Raw genomic sequence first — 22,500 nt, 5'->3', positions numbered from 1 at the left:
CCCTATTCCCTTTATAGTGGACTACGCTTCACAAGAACCCATAGGGCTCTGTTCAAAAGTAGTGCACTATATAGGGAATAGGTTGGCAATTGGGATACAACCTTATAGTCAGTGCACTTTGATACTATAACTTTCTATCTTATCGAATTGCTCCCATTTAAAGGTCAGCAGTGTATGAGTGGACATTATTGAGTCAATGACTTTCTTTATGAGCAGATTTCACCAAACCTATACATCCCTAGTCCTAAAGGCAGACAGCTAAGAAACAAGGTTGTTATGAGCGATGCATATTTATTTAAATGAGGGTCTAATTTACATGCCGATTCAGTGTTTGTATAACACAGCTTTAAAAAACAGGGAGTCCGCGTCACAAATGGCACCCTTTTCTCTAAATTAGGACTCCCGAGTGGCGCAGTGGTCTAAGGCACTGCCTCTCAGTGCAAGAGATGGCACTACAGTCCCTGGTTCGATTCCAGGCTGTATCACATCTGGCTGTGATTGGGAGTCCCATAGGGCGGCGCACAATTGGCCCAGCGTTGTCCGGGTTTGGCTGGGGTAGGCCGTCATTGTAAATAAGAATTTATTCTTTACCGACTTGCCTAGTTAAATAAAGGTTAAATATAAAAAATGTAAATATATATTCCCTGGTCAAAAGTAATGTCCTAAATAGGAAATGAGGTGCCATTTGAGTCTGCATGAGTCTGCTGCAAACAACGGCAGAACATCTTCATAAGCTTTGCCTTATAAGGCATTCAAAGTCAATTAAGAAAACGTCCGTGGATGCTTATCTCCACAGACACCTACTTGAATATGCGTAGCCTACATTGTTACCTATAGAGTCACTTTCTTCTGTTTTTAAAGCTCACTGTTGTTTTATTACAGGACATAGTAATAAACCCTCTCATTTCACGGAAATCTCAACCCTACAACCAGAAAAAGAGAAAGAAAAAAAAGAAGACAGGGATTTCAGGAGCTCTCGGGTACACAGGGGACAACTAGTCTGTTTTTCGAGGAACTGTGAAAAACAGAAATGTGTTTGCGAGCCATCTGTGATTTGTAGTTATTATCAAGACAGACCCAGATTTACACCCGTCTCCTCTCTTCCCCACATCCCTCCCTTCCTCTCTCATGGGAGTATACAAGTCTGTTTGTTTGTTTATTTGCTGTCTCTTTCAGTAAATGTATATATTGAGACATCCCCTTCGTCTGCTATAGGTTTATACGATGTAAACACGCTCAGAGAAGAGACTCATCTGTGCTGCAGTGGGGCTAGTGAGGTCATACATTCGAATGGACTGATTATGGAAGAGACAATGCATGAAAGCACACGCACGCGCACATTTTCAAAGGACAAACTGCTTTTGACTGTCTGAGATTAAGAGGCAAATTGCCTGGGTTACAGTAAGTACAGGGTCTATAGTCACGTAGTCTAGAGAGATAAGCCTCTGGTTAATCCTTCTACTACAGCAACGTCACTCCACGCACACATGTAGGCATACACACACACACACATAACCGAGAATAAGGAGCAGGACCCATCCTACTGTATCCTATTGAAAATGCTTTTTGGTCTAGGATTTGTCTGATTGTGCAGATCAGGGATGGGCAACATTGGTCAGTTGCAGTTTTACAGCTAATTTCCTGCTATTCTACAGATGTTGCAATACTGTAGGTTGGAGGCAAATGCGTGCAGCTTTTAATATGATAACTGATGATCAATGGGCCCCACCCTGGTCAGTAATTCGACCATGCTTACTACAAGTTTAGATAGCTGGCCGCTAGACTAACTTACCAAACCCCCCAAAAATGAGCTGACATGGGCTAATTGAGTAACTGCTGATGCACAACCAAATTTCGAAATTGCACTTTGTGTACTATTATTCTAACTCTCAACAGTAAGTAAGAATGAGCCCCCCCAAAAAAAAACTACAAAAGGGGGGCCATGCGACCCGCGGGCCGCCAGTTGCCAATACCTGATATAGATCATGTATAATACATCTGCGGGCATCCTTACCTTTGAAGAAGACAAATTTCCCCTCGCTGTTCTCGTAGACAGCGTCTATCTTGGGGGGCAGTCCTCTCCAGAAGACATTGATGAGCATGGGGTACCCCGTCATCACTGCGTTGTCCCGTACCCTCCAAAACCAGTGATCCTGAGAGGAGAGAAGAGGAGGGAGAGAGAGGAGAGGAGAGAGAAAGGGTCATTAACACACTGGCATACCAACATATCAACACAAGCTAAAAATGTGTTGTTGGAAATCAAAACCCAGCTGGATAGTTTGACAGCTGTGAAGCTTAATGACCGAGAGATGATTCCATTACTCTGCATCAACATCCATTAGGCTTATTAGTATGTAACCTGTACTGTAAACATGCTAAACTATTCAGGTCAAATGGCTCAGTTTTTTAAAGAAACTTGAGGAAAAATATAACAATCTAAAGGAAAAATGCGCACAGCCAAGTTTAAGGTGTCTCCGTCTTTTTGATGCTGGATGTAACCTGAAGATAAGAGAGTTGGGCCAAAACTCAGAGGAAAGAGCTCACAGGCCCAGCTGAGAAAGACATTATGGCTCAGTAAGACACCACACCCTTGGCACGGAATGGCCGCTCTAGCCTTCCACAGAGGCCAAACACACAGTGACCTGCCCTCGGAGAAGTAGAGACAGAGAGAAAGAGACAGAGAAAGGGGGGGTAGAGAGAGAGGGCGAAGAGAGACAGTGAGAGAAAGACAGGGGCGAAAGAGGGAGAGAGAGAAAGAGAGGATGAGGGGAGTGAGGGGGAAAGAGAGAAGGATAGAGATACCTCATCACTGGCATCATCACAACACCACGCCTTATTCACATTAAAACCTGCACAGCCCATTTATCAAACTCCCTCTGTCGCTCTCTTGTGTGTGTGTGTGTGGAGGACATGTACACACACTTTCACACACACACACACACACACACACACACACACACACACACACACACACACACACACACACACACACACACACACACAGCGTCCCATGGCCCCTCCACTCTACACTAAGCCCTGATTGATTTCAATTGTTCAGCGTTTTCTTCAGTATGGGACTCAGCCCGGTAATTGAAAACAGATCAAACTGTGAAATCGGAGCTATTTGATTCCTTTCGACTCTGTAGAAGACAAAATGTTCCAATCTCCCTCTTTCTCCTGCTCTGAAAATATGGACACTGAGCCAACTTGGAATTACCCAAATGTCCAAACTAATCAAAATAACTACTATAACCTCTGTAACAGAAGATTATGGCTCTGTTTCATTTCTGCTTTGTTTGCGAAAACCTGTTACAAATGCAGACAAACAGACTCAAGGTATTGCTACCTTGCAATACTGATGATGCATTTAGACAGAGGTACAGCTGTCAAAAAAGGACAACAAGAAAATAAAAAACTCTTAACACGGAATGTTTGAGTTCACAGATGTTCCTCAATGTAGTGCAAATATCACTGCAGGTATGCATGTAGGGCTATAAGTCAACAACTGACATCTAATAAATGACCTGCATTAAAAGTGCTGTAAGTAAGAGCACCTAACCACAGAACAGCCATAAAGCTGCATAGGGGCATCCCTGAGAGACTGAACGTGACAGAGGTCAACAATGAGGTCAGCTGAGGCTAAACAAGCCAATTGGGGCTGATCTGATGTGCGTGTGGGTTAAGGTGAGAGGACAGTGGGGAGAAACGAGTGGAGATGAAAGAAGAGGAGAGAGGAAGCAGGGGAAGCAGTGGGGAGCAGTGAGGAGCAGTGAGGAGCAGGGAGGAGAGGGGCGGAGAAGGAGGGAAGGAGGGAATAGAGGGTGGGAGGCGAGAAAGAGAGAGAACAAGAGAAACAACCCCCATTTACCAAACAAAAGGTGTAGTCACAGTCAAAGAGATGGAGATTGAAAGGTGGAGGGACAGAGGGATGAATCTTCCTGCTCTGCCACTGCATCCTAGTGTGACCAGCCAGTCCAGCACTAAATCTGTTCACACATTCAGGACAGGAAGGAAGTGTCTCTCTGCTGCTCTGGTATAAATCGGGCTCTCGCATGAGAATGTGTCCCTCAATCCCTGTACGCAGGGGCACGGGGTAGGAGGAGGTGGATGGGAGGCAGGGGGTAGCATAAGGAAGTGTGCAATTGTTGGGGGCATGTACGGTATCATGTGGTGGTGATTGCTGGACGCAACATGTCATGTCTGTACAATTTACTGTTCTCTCTTAAAACCTTGCCGACCCTCTTCAACCCCTCCTCTCCACCACTGAAGACGGCAGGGTCGTAATAACTGTAAATCCAGACTTGGCTGTATGGTTTTACCATTGGCTCTGAGCTCCGTCAAGGACACTGGAAAGCTACTGAACAGCATGTGTTTTCCTTTCATCCGTTCCCTCCTCTTCCTGTTGAAAGCAGAGCGGAGAGGAGGAAAGGTGACTCCGTCTGAATGCAGAAAGTCTCCGTTATACATCACTGTGGTACGTCAGATAGGCAGGGGGGTACGGAAGAGGCCCCAGCGTTTGAGACTGCAACTGTAGTTATGATGAGAGATACTCCCTCAAGGGGTCTCTTGATGTTTGATGGAAGCGTATGATATTCCTTCAATGTTTCATATAACTTACAGCTGAAAACGATTGTAGGTCTACCACACCATCCTCTCTAGTCCTATTTCCCATTATGGGACCACCTGTGTTTCAGTCTTTCAGGGCTGAGGAGATTTCATCTTTAAATGACTTGGCAGGTAGTGACAGCGTGTCTTCCAACACAATCAACTGGAGGACGAGGTGAGCCAAAATAGCCAAAGCTCGCTCGTACTCCCTCCCTCCTCAGTAACCCATCAACTAGACAGACAGTCACTCTGCACACAGACCTGCTTCAGAGGAAATACCACAGGCACAGACTAATGAAGATTCCAACTCTACTTGTTACTGGAGCCAATTCATGTACATTGCAGAATACAGCCCTAAGTATGAGTAGTAAACATCCTTCCAAATTGCTATTCAATTAGAGGAATTATTTGTTCAGGAAACGGTTTATCTCTACACATCATGAATTTTATCTACTTACATATCCCTCCCTCCCAACCTCCCTCCCTCTCTCCCTCTGTTGTTAATCACCCACTCTTAACCAGTCGGTCTCCACCATGACAACCTCAGTTACCCTGAACAGAACATCCATACTCTCAGCGTCCTGCTTCCTGTCTGATGTGTGTGGGAGGGATTGTGATAGGCTCTGAGTAGCTGTGAGCCAGTCAGAGAGTAGCACTAACTTCCTCTTCATCTCCCCTGCTGCTGGTTAAGTGATGCTAATAGAATCCCCCACACCCTCTCTCTCTCTCTCTCTCTCATAATACCTAGCTTAGATGTGTCTTGACCATGCGGAGCACATTTGGATTTGGGAGAAAACATGCATTGTGCTTTTGTTGCAGATGATGGACAAGCTGAGAGCTTCTCTTGAAAACCGGATTCAAGCCACACACTATAATTACAATGAGCTCAAACGCATAGTGTAAAAAACAACTTAGAAACACAATTCATATACATAAAGGAAGTTGCATAATAGGTGATTTTGTGTTGTCTCTTCATGAGAGGAGATAATGATGATGGTTAGAACAGGGAATGTGATTTAGTTTCATTGTAGCTTCGTTAAATATGCTCATTGACAGCTGAAAAACAAAACAAAAAAACAATAGTACAACAGCCCTTGAAACCATCTCTTTCTGGAGTTGAAAGATTGGAGGGAAATACCACTAAACCAAACCAATAAATAAAACGGGTCAATGCTCTCTTTGATCTGCGAGTTAAATATGACCTCTATCCATGGCCTGAATCATGAGTAGTTGGCCAGTGTTTTGATTCATATCCACAGAGTCGTTATTGTGGAAATCTATCCATCCATCCCTGAGCTGAGGTGCCAAACTCATAAACGATCAGACTGAGACTTCCTGTGTTCCTTTGTGTACATCCAAATAGCACCCTATTCCCTATATAGTGCACTACTTTCGTCAAGAGCCCTATGGGATACTATTTGACGTACTATCTGTCTTTCTTAGCTCTGTCTTGAAATCTCATGTCTCTCTCCATTACTGACTATCACCAAAGCCGGGTTATTCCACGCCAACCTTTGCCAGGGGAGAGGAGGGAGAAACCATGTGAGAGGGGTTCTTAGGCAGACATTTCCATGGAGACACAGGTCACTGAGACTGTTGGCCTGAAAGTTTTTCCTACACACAAATATTATACATTTGTCCATTTGCCTTGTCTCCATGATTAAGTACAGTGGACTGAGACAGGGGAAGAGAAAAATCTGCAATGGCTGTTACTGTTTTTTGGAAAGCCGAGTGAGAATGAGGATTTTTCCAAGCAATGTAAGACACAAGTAGAATCACTGTTCAAATTATATAAACCAAACCACAGTGTAAGTGTGTTTGGCAATATTCTATGAGAGGGGTATTTCCCCAGTGAGTTCCACGTGTTTTAGCCTACTTAACCAATGAATACTAGCTATTTATAACCCCTGAAAAATACACACAAAAGAACAGCCGCTCTCTCTCTTTCTCTTTGGTGGAGAACATAGTTGATCTTTGTGTTGCCTGGAGGGCTTTCCCCTTTCCTCCTGTGTGTGTGCATATGTATATGTGTGTGCGGGCGTGCATTAGCTGACTGTGAGCTGCCAGGGCCTTGTACTCTGAGACTCTGAGTCTCTGGATGAGGATACATAAGCATAGACACATCACGACTCTGTGTTAAACTGGACAGAAAGCTACTGTGGGGTTTGTTACTGGACATAAAGCTACTGTGGGGTTTGTTACTGGACAGAAAGCTACTGTGGGGTTAGTTACTGGACAGAAAGCTACTGTGGGGTTTGTTACTGGACAGAAAGCTACTGTGGGGTTAGTTACTGGACAGAAAGCTACTGTGGGGTTTGTTACTGGACAGAAAGCTACTGTGGGGTTAGTTACTGGACAGAAAGCTACTGTGGGGTTAGTTACTGGACAGAAAGCTACTGTGGGGTTAGTTACTGGACAGAAAGCTACTGTGGGGTTTGTTACTGGATAATCTCTCGTGGACAGACCACGTAAACATAAACCAAATTATGCACCATTTTTGTTCTGGGTAAACTGAGATGAGGTTACTACTGTGGGGTTTGTTTGGGAAGAGAAAACCATATTCCATCTGGACTAGATGTTATTTCTATGTAAGCTAATAGATATTCAAACAAGTCCTGGGCTTGCGTCCCAAATGGCACTCTACTTCCTATTTACGGCACTACTTTTGACCAGGGCTCTTGTCAGACGTATTGCACTATATAGGAAATAGGGTGTCATTTGGAACGCATCCCTGCCATAGCGTACAGACCTCACATTTAGAATGTGTGAGTCACTCAGTCACTTACATAATCACTATAAAGTGCTATATGTAGACTATCCTACAGTGCAGTCTGTTAAATTCCTCTCGAGAAAATGAATGTGGAAGAGAGTTACATTTTAGAGATGTTAAAGTGCTAATTACATGAGCTACAGTGCAGTACATATGTACTGACTACTCTGTAGCTATATATAACTACGGGTATACACACTACCCAGAGTGCTTCAGTTATCTGCTACGTTAGTACATATTAGGCACATATATGAAGCCCTCCCACACAGAGCCTTTCCATTAGTTTGACTCTGAGACCTGACTAACTGAAAGCACACTCTCTGAAATAAAGGTATATATTTGTTCTTAAAGGGGTATAAACGCTTGTCACTGTCGTGGTATCCTGTAAGCTGGTCGGTTGTACCTTTAGTTATAGATATATAGTTGTACCCTTGCAGTTCGTACCTTAAAAGAGCCAATAGTGTACGTTAGGGGATGAGATAGTACCTTACTACATGTAGTCCACAGAAGCATACATTTGGAAAAGGTAAACATTTCCCTTTTTTTGTGGTTGCCTTTTTTTTCTTTTTAAGGGGCAAAAATGTACGTCATAAACGGGTTTTAGGTGTTGTTTTAACACTGCAGGGTGTAAAAACCTTATTTGAATATTTCCCAGGGTGTCTGTTTTGTGCATGCAAAAACAACCGGGTGCAATAAACCCAACTACTAACAGATCAGTTTTGCTACCTGACATGTAAAACCATATGTTGAGTCTAGTTTTAGCCCAAAACAGTGGTCTGAAACTCCTGGTTTCCTGGCCACATCGGACATTATGCTGCTTGAAAAGTGATAGTAATTCTTATTGGAATCCAGCCAGAGTTATTCACCTGTAACCTGCATTTAGAATGACTGCCAAAGGTAGGGCAAATTTGATAAATGAGACAACCTAAACCATCTAAAATGGAAACAACCATTTCAATAACGGCTGCAACTACTACGTATGCAATTTATCTTTGTGTAGCATAAGATCAATCAATCAATCAAAAAACACACATATTGAAACAAAAAAATCTAAACATCAACCTGAAATAGAGCATGCTGGGAAATATTATAATAATGGGAATGGTTTTTGAGAGTGCGTGATGATTGTAGCTTTATATTCAAAATATTAAGTACAAAAATGTACCATTAAAAAGGTTGCTTTCATTTTGTAAGATATCAAAAAAAGAACTTCTACAATCAAATATAGGATAACCACATTGCTTCAGAAGATAATAAACCACATTTCTTGTAGTTACTTTTTTCTCAAAATACATTCTATCATGTTGTAGTACGTCAAGCAAGCTCACAGAGTAGCTATAGTTAACTAGCCAGCTAGCTTTATAGCTATGGATTGTGCATCTTCCATTGTTTACCTAAGTAGCTAAGTTGGTTGGTTGACATTTCTCTTTTGTAACCAGAGCAGATGAAAGCAACATTCATCTCCACAAATGCTGTTTAAATTGATATCCATACTGAATGAGGCGTTTAAGGGACCTCATGGGCACACTTCAATTGTTCACTTCATTTAAGGGGGAAATTCACATTCAAATGTTTTGTGCAACTGACTGAAAGTTAAGGAAACATTAAGGGAAGATATAAGGGCAAAAATGAACTGAAGGTGTTTTATGCAAGTGGGCCCTGGTCCTTCGAGCCTGCATGCACACACACACCCAGGAACATGACATGTTGATGTTGTGCTATCTTGCTGTGAAGTTGCTGTGTTGGTCATATGTGGTATGTTTGTTGTATGCCGTCATGATGTTGTTGTTTTTCTTGTTGTTGCGAACTCTCACATGGCCAAAGGTAATTGCCACTCAGGTAGTTATTTTGAATGTAGTTGAAGTAGATGGATGGTCAAACACAGTGACTTCCCACCTTGAACACGAACATCTCTCGTCTCAGAATGGCCAGGGTGTTGAAGCCCCCATCACAGATGTTAGGCTTGGCGTTGGGCTGGCTGGGCTTGTCCCCCGTAGGTACCCTGGGGGGTCGCGTCTGCCTGTCGGGCTTGCGAGGGTCCGAGGGGGGTTGCGAGCGGTGTGGGGGGCTGTTGGTAAAGGCTTGGTCGGCTGGGGTACCTTATCTGGTGGACCTGAATGAAAACAACATCAACAATATTACTAAACAAACAAACAAATGAACAAAAACGCTGAAAAGACTACAGTACATTTGAGTAATTTAGCAGACGCTCTTATCCAGAACAACTTACAGTACATTAATCTTAAGATAGCTAGGTGGGACAACCACGTATCACAGGCAAAGCGTAGCTATCCGTAGACTCGGAGCTAGAAGGTGGGGTCTACGCAGCCTATTCTCTACGTTATGTCCATAGGGCTCTATGAAGTAGCAGTGCACTGTAGAGGGAATAGGTTGCCATCTGAGATGCGGACCTAAGGGTATCTGAAACGTTTGGTCCTAACGCAATAGCCGACGGACACAGGACACAGACACGCATGAGCTTTGTGTCGCAGGGTTCCACCAAAACACTCAACGTTAATCCCCCCTTTAAACCACCTGTTACAGAGAGGTGGTGCAATTGGCTTAGCAAATGTAATAGTAATTTAGATTGGGAATAAAGAACAGAGGGACACAGCGTGACACACTGTCATCATTAACACATCAATTACAGTCCAACGTTGACCTAGCTAGACTACAGCCATTAAAAGGAGACGAGACCTAGCCTGCATCACAAATGACACCCTATTCCCGATATAGTGCATATGGGTCAAAGGAAGTGCACTTCACAGGGAATAGGGTGCCATTTGGGACTCAGCCCCTGCTATCCAAACAGACTCAACTCTCACTTTGTTCTTATTAAATGAATTGACTGTGATTCTTTGACATTATTAGTTCAGTAGTGTTATTGAATGTTAAGCGGCTTGGGGTTCAGTGTTGGTGTACTTATTTAGCTTATATAAATAAACAGCTGAAATTCTACAATGGATGTCTGTCCATAGCTGTGGGTTATTCAATTATCATTAATCCCATTTGGACAGGACCGGTGCCAATCATGCAGCCGGATAACAAGGCTGGGGCCAACAACAGTGATAGGACTATTACACAGAGGTGACAGCTTTAGGAAATAGAAAAAGAGAGGGTGAATAAATGCATTAGTGAGTGATTGAATGAGTGAATGACTGAATGAACAAAAAACAAATGAATGAATGAACGGACAAACTAACCAACAAATTAATACATGGATGAACACATGACCGTAGGCAATCATCCCCAGGGATTGTAGGCCCATAGGATCAGCAGATAACAGTACTACTCCACTAGGTATCATCATCATCATCATCATCATCATCCCAGTCAGTCAGTACAGTGAACTGATCAGCTGCTTCCTGGGAGGACCACAGGGATTGTATTCATTGACTGAATTAAATCTCTTGAAATAGACCCTGGATTAGTGGGGGCAAAGCACTTTGCAATTATATAATGATAGCGAGAATGATGGAGAGATAAACCACACACCATAAACAGAAACAGAGTCTGCGCTCGATGCTATCCCTTATGACGGTAAACCCTCATGTTGCTACGCACACACACACACATCTCTCCAATACAACCCTGATTTTAAGAGGCGGAAGAGGGGAAAAGGTTAAGTCCCATCCTCTTTATAAGAGTCCTGCCCGCTACCCTTGAAGACCAAAATGACAAGGAAAAGGGTGGCGGAGGAAGAACAGTAAAAAGAAGGAAGGAGGAGGAGAGGTTTGATGGTGTACCCAGGTCTGCCCCTCCCTCCCTCCCTCCGGCAGCACACTGATGGTATAAGCAGATGGTTGTATTAAACGAGAGGAAGGCTAGTCTACCGTAGATCTTCTGGATGCCCTGGAGGTCGTCGTGGGGCAGCTTGAAGTTCTCTGTGTCCATGTACTGGTAGAAGGGGGCCATGATGGCTGTGGGATCGTTGGAGTGTTCCAAACCAAGGGCATGGCCCAGCTCATGGACTGCCACTAGGAACAGATCATTACCTAGAGAAAGAGAGAGAGGGAGAGAGAGAGAGAGAGAGAGAGAGAGAGAGAGAGAGAGAGAGAGAGAAGAGAGAGAGAGAGAGAGAGAGAGAGAGAGAGAGAGAGAGAGATGTGTGTGAGACATGTGTAGTGTGAAATCAGATCAGAGCACTAAGGGTGACATCTGCCTTTCGCACACATACAATCCCTATGAGAAAATGCACCATCATACTTCAAATGGTCAGGATGTGTGAATTATAATCTACAGCGCAATTTATGCTGAAACTTTTCTTGGAGTTTTACTATACACCCAAGAAACCCACAATCGCTAAATATGCACACACAGAAAGAGATGAGTCATATGTGTGTGAGAGGCGACCAAGGTCAGAGTAGGGTCAAAGCAGGGTCGGCAGGATCAGAGCAGGGTCAGAGAGTGTGTGTGACAGCGACAGAGAGTGTGTGTGGTCCACCATTGATTCCCCAAATTAAAGGATGGCGCAGTAAAAACAACCACTACCACTGATGGGAACCATTATGGTCTTAATACACACACACACACACACACACACACACACACACACACACACACACACACACACACACACACACACAGATCAAAAGAAACTGGATTGTCTTCCCTCTGTGAGAGCATGGGAAGCACTGGTCCCCTTTGTAATTATGCGGGTAAGCCAGTGATTTTACGCTGGGTTGAACTCTGACCCCAGAAGGCTCCAGTGGCAACCAGCCGTGTCCCAGTCAGAGTGTACGTCCCAAATGACACCCTATTCCCTATATAGTGCACTACATAGGGAATATGATGCCTTTTGGGGCGTAGATTTAGATCCATTCACTAACTGGGACAGAGGAGGACAGGAACCAGAAAACCCAGAATGAATAGAGAACAGTTGGAAAGCCACATGATCAATTAGTCTCTCTCTTTCTCTCTCTCTTCCGCTGTCTCTATCTCTCTCCCTCCTACCGTCTCCCTCTCTCTTTCTCTTTTTGTCTCCCCCCTCTCTTCTCTCCCCTGTATATCGCTCTCTCTCTCCCTCCCTCCCTCTCTTCCTCCTACCGTCTCCCTCTCTCTCCCTCCCTATTCCCCTCCCCCTCTCTCTCCCTCCTACCGTCTCTCTCTCTCTCCCTCCCTATTCCTCTCCCCCTCACTCTCACTCTTTCTGAAGCACCCGGCATGGTTACAAGGAGCATAGTTGATTCATTCTGTTCTCATTGACTTGAAGCCCTTATCTACAGAGGAATGTGTACCAGGACATGCAGATTCAGTACCAGTCCAGTACCAGTCCAGATGTGCCCTCTCAATAAGTATGCTGCTATAGACAAACACACACATGACTGGGTCTGGATTTGTGTATACAGCAAATAAAATAGATGGCAGTATAAAATAATATATAGTACCCACTGGGCACACTCTGGTTGAATCAACATGGTTTCTACTACATTTCAATGAAATTATTTTGAACCAAAGTGGAATAGAAGTGGAATTGACATCTGTGCCCAGTGGGTCGTGTCTCACAGTGCTATAATAGGCAATGTAAAAAATGATTCCAGCTGTAGTTTGTTATGTAAATGACTGTTATGGTTTAGCTGACATCAAAAATGAAAATGTGAGCAAAATGCTAACAATCACAGAAAAGATTTATGCAAGAATATAATGAGGGTGAATGAGATAAATAATGATAGAGAGAGAGAACGAGAAGAGAGAGAGTCCAATGGTTTAAGAATCACTTGGGAAATTGGGGCATATTGCTATGCAAATGAAGAGCGCGAGATGTCTACTCCAATCTATTTCCCTGATGGAGAGCAGAAGAGGAGAGAGGAGAGGAGAGAAGAGGAGAGGTGAGTAGAAGAGAAGAGTGGTGAGGAGAGGTGATGAGAAAATAGCAGAGGTGAGGAGAAGAGAAGAGAGGAGAGGTGAGGAGAAGAGAGGAGAGGTGAGGAGAAGATAGGTGAGGTGAGGAGAAGAGAGGTGAGGAGAAGAGAGGTGAGGAGAAGAGAGGAGAGGTGAGGAGAAGAGAGGAGAGGTGAGGAGAGTTGAGGTGAAGAGAGGTGAGGAGGCGGAGAGGTGAGGAGAGGTGAGGTGAAGAGAGGTGAGGAGAAGAGAGGAGAGGTGAGGAGAGGTGAAGAGAGGTGAGGAGAAGAGAGGAGAGGTGAGGAGAAGAGAGGTGAGGAGAAGAGAGGAGAGGTGAGGAGAAGATAGGTGAGGTGAGGAGAAGAGAGGTGAGGTGAGGAGAAGAGAGGTGAGGAGAAGAGAGGAGAGGTGAGGAGAGTTGAGGTGAAGAGAGGTGAGGAGAAGAGAGGAGAGGTGAGGAGAAGAGAGGTGAGGAGAAGAGAGGAGAGGTGAGGAGAAGATAGGTGAGATGAGGAGAAGAGAGGTGAGGTGAGGAGAAGAGAGTTGAGGAGAAGAGAGGAGAGGTGAGGTGAAGAGAGATGAGGAGAGGAGAGGGGGGAGAGAGGAGAGAGAGAGAGGAGAGGTGAGGAGCGGAGAGGAGAGGTGAGGTGAAGAGAGGTGAGGAGAAGAGAAGAGAGGTGAGGAGAAGAGAGGAGAGGTGAGGAGAGGTGAAGAGAGGTGAGGAGAAGAGAGGAGAGGTGAGGAGAAGAGAGGTGAGGAGAAGAGAGGAGAGGTGAGGAGAAGATAGGTGAGGTGAGGAGAAGAGAGGTGAGGTGAGGAGAAGAGAGGTGAGGAGAAGAGAGGAGAGGAGAGGGAGGGGGGGAGAGGAGAGAGAGAGGAGAGGTGAGGAGAAGAGAGGTGAGGTGAAGAGAGGTGAAGAGAGGTGAGGAGAAGAGAGGAGAGGTGAGAAGAAGAGAGGTGAGAAGAAGAGAAGAGAGGTGAGGTGAAGAGAGGTGAGGAGAAGAAGTGAGGTGAGGTGAAGAGAGGTGAAGAGAGGTGAGGAGAAGAGAGGAGAGGTGAGAAGAAGAGAGGTGAGGAGAAGAGAAGAGAGCTGAGGTGAAGAGAGTTGAGGAGAAGAGAAGTGAGGTGAGGAGAAGAGAGGTGAGGAAAAAAGAGGACCGGTGAGGTGAAGAGAGGTGACGAGAAGAGAGGAGAGGTGAGGAGAAGAGAGAGACACTGAGAGACTGATGATATCATTGGAAGTGGTTCTTCTGAGCTGGCCCATGTGGACCAACTGAGGACAGAGTTGAGACCGCCTTGAAACAAATCTTAATTTTATTTTAGGGTGCAGCAAATCAGTGAGCGGACGTTGCCATGTGTCCATATGCCCATCATGGAACGAGAAATGCGATGATGCTGTTGACCCTGGTATTTAGAAACATTTACATCTTTTTCCTGTAACAAGTGTAACAGAACCTACAAGAAACCCCATTGTTATTTTTGGCGTTAATTATTCTTAGGGGTTCGAGCAGTGAAGCTTGCGAGACAAGTTAGAGAGTATCCTGAAGCGTGTTCGTCTTAGATCATGGAACTGGGTGATGTCAAGTGGATTGTTCTGGTTACCAACAGGGATTAACTCCCAAGAAGGACGCTTTGAACTCTCAGCCACAGAGTTACCCAGAGTCTGATTGAGGCTGTGCTGCTCCAGTGAACTCAGGAGATCCGCAGAGGTTGAAGGGGCCACCTGGGAGCCGCCCACTGAGAGAAGTCCCAGGACAACAGTCACACACACCACCAGCATCATTTCTCAAATGTCTCACTATAATCTCTCAATAAGTCTCAGTTTGTCTCTGTACAGAAAGTCTCACACTGGCTGTTGATATTTGAATAGTTCCAGTCTTTTATCCACTGCGGTTTGCTCTCCTGTCACTATCTACCTCCAGATTCCAGGGACATTTGCTGTTTGCGCTGTCTCGTTCTTAGCACTGTTGCTAAGGTGAAAGTTGGGAATCAACGTAGGCCTGGATTCAATCAGATCCAGCGCTAACCGGCAATAGCAGACACCCGCATAGCGGATGTTTTGGCCGTGTCAGAGGTGGAACTTCATTGAAGCCGTTTAATCAGTGAGCAGCTGCTCTTGATCATTGTCACAAAGCCACACCCGTCCCCCACCCGTCCCACACCCGTCCCACACCCGTCCCCCACCCGTCCCACCCCCACCCGTCCCCACCCCCCCCCCACCCGTCCCCGTCCCCACCCGTCCCACACCCGTCCCACACCCGTCCCACACCCCCCCATCCCCCACCCGTCCCACTCTGTTAATGAGTCAGAACGAGAAAGTGGAGGCTATACAGAAAGAATGCCGCTCAAATAGAAAAATGATTCAATTAAATAATGAGGGTTTCTATCATCCTAATAAAGGTGTAGATTACATCTCTCATTCCAGTGTTAGAACTCGTAAACAAGGCTGCATGGGATTTCTGTTAATGTGCAGCCAATGGCAATGTCCGCTTTAGGTGTAATGCCGGGAGTCACTTGTGGATTTGACAGCTCTAACGCAGTTCCATCTTCGACACCACCAAAACCACCGCCATGCGGATTTTGGCTAAAGCAGGTCTGATCGAATTGAGTAGCAACCACAGATTCTTTGATCACGCCCATATATGGACTACCTCTTCCTACAAAATGCATGCCCAATTTTGGTCTTCCTGTTCCTGCTTACATCTACCATAATACTTTGTTTTCAAGCGGTTCCAGTATTGTTCAGTGGTTACTTCCTGTTTTTTTTACACACACTCTTTTGAGCAGAAGAGCTAGCTTCACTATATATATATATATGGGAGCTTAGGGCCATGAAAAACACACTCTTTTGAGCAGAAGAGCTAGCTTCACTATATACAGTGCCTTGCGAAAGTATTCGGCCCCCTTGAACTTTGCGACCTTTTGCCACATTTCAGGCTTCAAACATAAAGATATAAAACTGTATTTTTTGTGAAGAATCAACAACAAGTGGGACACAATCATGAAGTGGAACGACATTTATTGGATATTTCAAACTTTTTTAACAAATCAAAAACTGAAAAATTGGGCGTGCAAAATTATTCAGCCCCCTTAAGTTAATACTTTGTAGCGCCACCTTTTGCTGCGATTACAGCTGTAAGTCGCTTGGGGTATGTCTCTATCAGTTTTGCACATCGAGAGACTGACATTTTTTCCCATTCCTCCTTGCAAAACAGCTCGAGCTCAGTGAGGTTGGATGGAGAGCATTTGTGAACAGCAGTTTTCAGTTCTTTCCACAGATTCTCGATTGGATTCAGGTCTGGACTTTGACTTGGCCATTCTAACACCTGGATATGTTTATTTTTGAACCATTCCATTGTAGATTTTGCTTTATGTTTTGGATCATTGTCTTGTTGGAAGACAAATCTCCGTCCCAGTCTCATGTCTTTTGCAGACTCCATCAGGTTTTCTTCCAGAATGGTCCTGTATTTGGCTCCATCCATCTTCCCATCAATTTTAACCATCTTCCCTGTCCCTGCTGAAGAAAAGCAGGCCCAAACCATGATGCTGTCACCACCATGTTTGACAGTGGGGATGGGGTGTGTTCAGGGTGATGAGCTGTGTTGCTTTTACGCCAAACATAACGTTTTGCATTGTTGCCAAAAAGTTCAATTTTGGTTTAATCTGACCAGAGCACCTTCTCCCACATGTTTGGTGTGTCTCCCAGGTGGCTTGTGGCAAACTTTAAACTGCACTTTTTATGGATATCTTTAAGAAATGGCTTTCTTCTTGCCACTCCTCCATAAAGGCCAGATTTGTGCAATATACGACTGATTGTTGTCCTATGGACAGAGTCTCCCACCTCAGCTGTAGATCTCTGCAGTTCATCCAGAGTGATCATGGGCCCCTTGGCTGCATCTCTGATCAGTCTTCTCCTTGTATGAGCTGAAAGTTTAGAGGGACGGCCAGGTCTTGGTAGATTTGCAGGGGTCTGATACTCCTTCCATTTCAATATTATCGCTTGCACAGTGCTCCTTGGGATGTTTAAAGCTTGGGAAATCTTTTTGTATCCAAATCCGGCTTTAAACTTCTTCACAACAGTATCTCGGACCTGCCTGGTGTGTTCCTTGTTCTTCATGATGCTCTCTGCGCTTTTAGCGGACCTCTGAGACTATCACAGTGCAGGTGCATTTATACGGAGACTTGATTACACACAGGTGGATTGTATTTATCATCATTAGTCATTTAGGTCAACATTGGATCATTCAGAGATCCTCACTGAACTTCTGGAGAGAGTTTGCTGCACTGAAAGTAAAGGGGCTGAATCATTTTGCACGCCCAATTTTTCAGTTTTTGATTTGTTAAAAAAGTTTGAAATATCCAATAAATGTCGTTCCACTTCATGATTGTGTCCCACTTGTTGTTGATTCTTCACAAAAAAAATGCAGTTTTATATCTTTATGTTTGAAGCCTGAAATGTGGCAAAAGGTCGCAAAGTTCAAGGGGGCCGAATACTTTCGCAAGGCACTGTATATATATATATGGGAGCTTAGGGCCATGAAAAACACACTCTTTTGAGCAGAAGAGCTAGCTTCACTATATATATATATATATATGGGAGCTTAGGGCCATGAAAAACACACTCTTTTGAGCAGAAGAGCTAGCTTCACTATATATATATATATGGGAGCTTAGGGCCATGAAAAACACACTCTTTTGAGCAGAAGAGCTAGCTTCACTATATATATATATATATATATGGGAGCTTAGGGCCATGAAAAACACACTCTTTTGAGCAGAAGAGCTAGCTTCACTATATATATATATATATATATGGGAGCTTAGGGCCATGGAAAACACACTCTTTTGAGCAGAAGAGCTAGCTTCACTATATATATATATATATGGGAGCTTAGGGCCATGAAAAACACACTCTTTTGAGCAGAAGAGCTAGCTTCACTATATATATATATGGGAGCTTAGGGCCATGAAAAACACACTCTTTTGAGCAGAAGAGCTAGCTTCACTATATATATATATATATGGGAGCTTAGGGCCATGAAAAACACACTCTTTTGAGCAGAAGAGCTAGCTTCACTATATATATATATATGGGAGCTTAGGGCCATGAAAAACACACTCTTTTGAGCAGAAGAGCTAGCTTCACTATATATATATATATATATATGGGAGCTTAGGGCCATGAAAAACACACTCTTTTGAGCAGAAGAGCTAGCTTCACTATATATATATATATATATATATGGGAGCTTAGGGCCATGGAAAACACACTCTTTTGAGCAGAAGAGCTAGCTTCACTATATATATATATATATGGGAGCTTAGGGCCATGAAAAACACACTCTTTTGAGCAGAAGAGCTAGCTTCACTATATATATATATATATGGGAGCTTAGGGCCATGAAAAACACACTCTTTTGAGCAGAAGAGCTAGCTTCACTATATATATATATATATGGGAGCTTAGGGCCATGAAAAACACACTATTTTGAGCAGAAGAGCTAGCTTCACTATATATATATATATGGGAGCTTAGGGCCATGAAAAACACACTCTTTTGAGCAGAAGAGCTAGCTTCACTATATATATATATATGGGAGCTTAGGGCCATGAAAAACACACTCTTTTGAGCAGAAGAGCTAGCTTCACTATATATATATATATATATATGGGAGCTTAGGGCCATGAAAAACACACTCTTTTGAGCAGAAGAGCTAGCTTCACTATATATATATATATATATGGGAGCTTAGGGCCATGAAAAACACACTCTTTTGAGCAGAAGAGCTAGCTTCACTATATATATATATATATGGGAGCTTAGGGCCATGAAAAACACACTCTTTTGAGCAGAAGAGCTAGCTTCACTATATATATATATATATATATATATGGGAGCTTAGGGCCATGAAAAACACACTCTTTTGAGCAGAAGAGCTAGCTTCACTATATATATATATATATATATGGGAGCTTAGGGCCATGAAAAACACACTCTTTTGAGCAGAAGAGCTAGCTTCACTATATATATATATATATATATATGGGAGCTTAGGGCCATGAAAAACACACTCTTTTGAGCAGAAGAGCTAGCTTCACTATATATATATATATATGGGAGCTTAGGGCCATGAAAAACACACTCTTTTGAGCAGAAGAGCTAGCTTCATATATATATATATATATGGGAGCTTAGGGCCATGAAAAACACACTCTTTTGAGCAGAAGAGCTAGCTTCACTATATATATATATATATGGGAGCTTAGGGCCATGAAAAACACACTCTTTTGAGCAGAAGAGCTAGCTTCACTATATATATATATATATGGGAGCTTAGGGCCATGAAAAACACACTCTTTTGAGCAGAAGAGCTAGCTTCACTATATATATATATATATATATATGGGAGCTTAGGGCCATGAAAAACACACTTTTTTGGAGAAGATACATTTCTCATCAAGTGATAGAACTTTTGGAACACATCTCCATTGATAGATTTTATTAGGGGTGCTGGCAGCGAAGTTGCTTTTGATGGAATTCTTCTTTCTGTCGTATTATTCTCCCGCCTTTGTCACAACATCTCAATGCCCGATTGGCAACTGTAAACTGTAAAAAAAAAAAATATTAAAAAATATACATTGGCAAAATCAGAGTACAACAACACCCATAGGTGGTGTTGTAATGAGCGTTTAAAAAAATCAAAGCGATATAAAAAAACAGATTAAAAAAAGCCCTAATAACTTCAATGCTCTTCACTGGATCAACTAAAAGAGTATATTGAGTCCATGCTACTGTCTCTTTCAGCCTGCTCATAAGACAGCACGTTTCATTGCTGCTTGCAGCGATATATCAGGATTTGCTCAATGAGGAAAATGATATGTGCCAATTTGAAAGCGTCTTTAACAAAGCTTATCTATTGGACAGCATGTGATGATTCCTCCGATGAACTGTATCAAAAACATATGTCACTTAGATGTTGCTGAAAGTAACTAGGTTATTTTAAAACCCTCTGAAAATGACGTGTTTTCTCTTTACTGCCCTAACTCACAGACAGTGATGACATGGACCATTTGATTCTCTATTTTAGCAAACAAATGTGTACACATTTATTTAAAGAGGCAATCAGCAGTTTAAACAATAACAAAGTGCCTCCAGGCCCCTGTTTCGGTAAAAAGCTGAAGGATGGAGCTGGAGAAATCGAACCACTCTCATAGACAGAACTAGGGAAGCAAGGACTGACCATCCATGATATCAACATGATAGTTTCAACCACGTTTTGAGGCTGTACAGTTATTGTTTGCATTTACTTTGTTTACAAACATTGGAGAAAAACACTACATTCTCATGTAGTGTGACAGTTGAACTAAGCTCATGAGGCATTTCTAAGTTATATTCTTCAAGAATCATTGGGTTCATACGGATTTTTTAAGTAATTTTCAGAACTGATCAAGAGGCCAGCCTAAATTGATAAAAGGGCCAGATCTGGCCCGCGGGCTACCAGTTGAAGAGCCCTGCTGTACAGTAAATGGTACAGAGTGCAGAGAGATTCAAATGCTACCTTGACTCTCACCTTGACCCCTGTAGTCTCTGTGACATCATATCCTGTCAACAGTCATATCTCGTCCTCCAACAATGGAACCGGATGAAGGGAGGATCACTGTCCTTCAGATATCAGTTTAAAAACAATACCGTATGTATATCTTCTTCTCTATATCTCCATCCCGCGTGACCAACAGACAGTGGCATTGTGAAAACCTGCTGGAGATCTCCTCTCCTCCCCATGTCTCCCTTTTATCTTTCATCTCTCCCCCTTTCCCATCTCATCCCCCTTCTCACCTCTCCTCTCAGCACTCTCCCATCCTTTCCTCTCTCCTCTCCTTTCCTCTCCTACCATCTCTCCCCCTTTCTCCTCTCCTCTCCTTCCCACTCTCCCCCATTCTCCTCTCCGCTCCTTCCCTCTCTCCCCCTTCCTCCTCTCCACTCCTCTGCTTCCCTCTCTCTCCCTTTCTCCTCTCCTCTCCTTCCCTCTTTCCCCCGTTCTCCTCTCCTTCCCACTCTCCCCCTTTCTCCTCTCCTTCCCTCTCTCCCCCTTTCTCCTCTCCACTCCTCTCCTTCCCTCTTTCTCCTCTCCTCTCCGCTCCCCTCCTTCCCTCTTTCCCCCTTTCTCCTCTCCTCTCCACTCCTCTCCTTCCCTCTTTCTCCTCTCCGCTCCCTCCTTCCCTCTTTCCCCCTTTCTCCTCTCCTTCCCACTCTCCCCTTTCTCCTCTCCACTCCTCTCCTCTCTCCCCCTTTCTCCTCTCCGCTCCTCTGCTTCCCTCTCTCTCCCTTTCTCCTCTCCACTCCTCTCCTTCCCTCTTTCTCCTCTCCGCTCCCCTCCTTCCCTCTTTCCCCCTTTCTCCTCTCCTTCCCACTCTCCCCCTTTCTCCTCTCCACTCCTCTCCCTTCCCTCTCTCCCCCTTTCTCCTCTACGCTCCTCTGCTTCCCTCTCTCTCCCTTTCTCCTCTCCACTCCTCTCCTTCCCTCTTTCTCCTCTCCGCTCCCCTCCTTCCCTGTTTCCCCCTTTCTCCTCTCCTTCCCACTCTCCCCCTTTCTCCTCTCCACTCCTCTCCTTCCCTATCTCCCCCTTTCTCCTCTCCTCTCCTCTCCTCTCCTCTCCTCTCCTCTCCTCTCCTCTCCTCTCCTCTCCTCTCCTCTCCTCTCCTCTCCTCTCCTCTCCTCTCCTCTCCTCTCTCTGCCACTACAGTCCTCTCCTACTAAACAGACACTGGAGGTCATACTGTTATAAATGAGTCAGGGAGGAAGCTAACCCTCTCGCACAGAGAGAAGAGATAGGGAGGGAGGGAGGGAGGGCAGGAGGAAGGGAGGGTGGGGAAGACACAGGAGATTTATGATCACCATCTCATTTTCTATTCTCTCTCTCTGCCCCTCTCTCTCTCTCTCTCTCTCTGCCCCTCTCTCTCTCTCTCTCTCTCTGCCCCTCTCTCTCTCTCTCTCTCTCTCTCACACTCCCTCTCTTTCTCTCTCTCTCAATTGAATTCAATTCAAAGGGCTTTATTGACATGGGAAACACATGTTTACATTGCCAAAGCAAATTGAATAGACAATAAACAAGAGAAACAGTAGTGAACATTACACTCACAAAAATGTAAAAGAATAAAGACATTTCAAAGGTTATATTATTGGCTTTGTACAGTGTTGTAACAATGTGCAAGTAGTTGAAAGGGAAAGTAAATAAACTCTCTCTCTCTCTCTCTCTCTCTCTCTCTCTCTCTCTCTCTCTCTC

At 44.1% G+C, this 22,500-nt stretch overlaps 1 protein-coding gene across 1 annotated transcript in view; it reads right to left on the bottom strand.

Moving 5' to 3' along the window:
* The window catches only part of LOC115105078 (matrix metalloproteinase-16), a 73,408-nt gene that overhangs the window by 13,486 nt on the left and 37,422 nt on the right, over positions 1 to 22,500 (bottom strand). The window contains 4 exon segments of the mRNA XM_029626651.2: positions 2,015 to 2,153; positions 9,272 to 9,444; positions 9,447 to 9,488; positions 11,209 to 11,370. Coding sequence (XP_029482511.2) covers positions 2,015 to 2,153; positions 9,272 to 9,444; positions 9,447 to 9,488; positions 11,209 to 11,370 — 516 coding nt within the window.

Source organism: Oncorhynchus nerka, linkage group LG22 (assembly GCF_034236695.1).
Source record: "Oncorhynchus nerka isolate Pitt River linkage group LG22, Oner_Uvic_2.0, whole genome shotgun sequence".
Classification (NCBI taxonomy): Eukaryota; Metazoa; Chordata; class Actinopteri; order Salmoniformes; family Salmonidae; genus Oncorhynchus; species Oncorhynchus nerka.
This window is presented reverse-complemented; position numbering and strand designations above follow the sequence as displayed.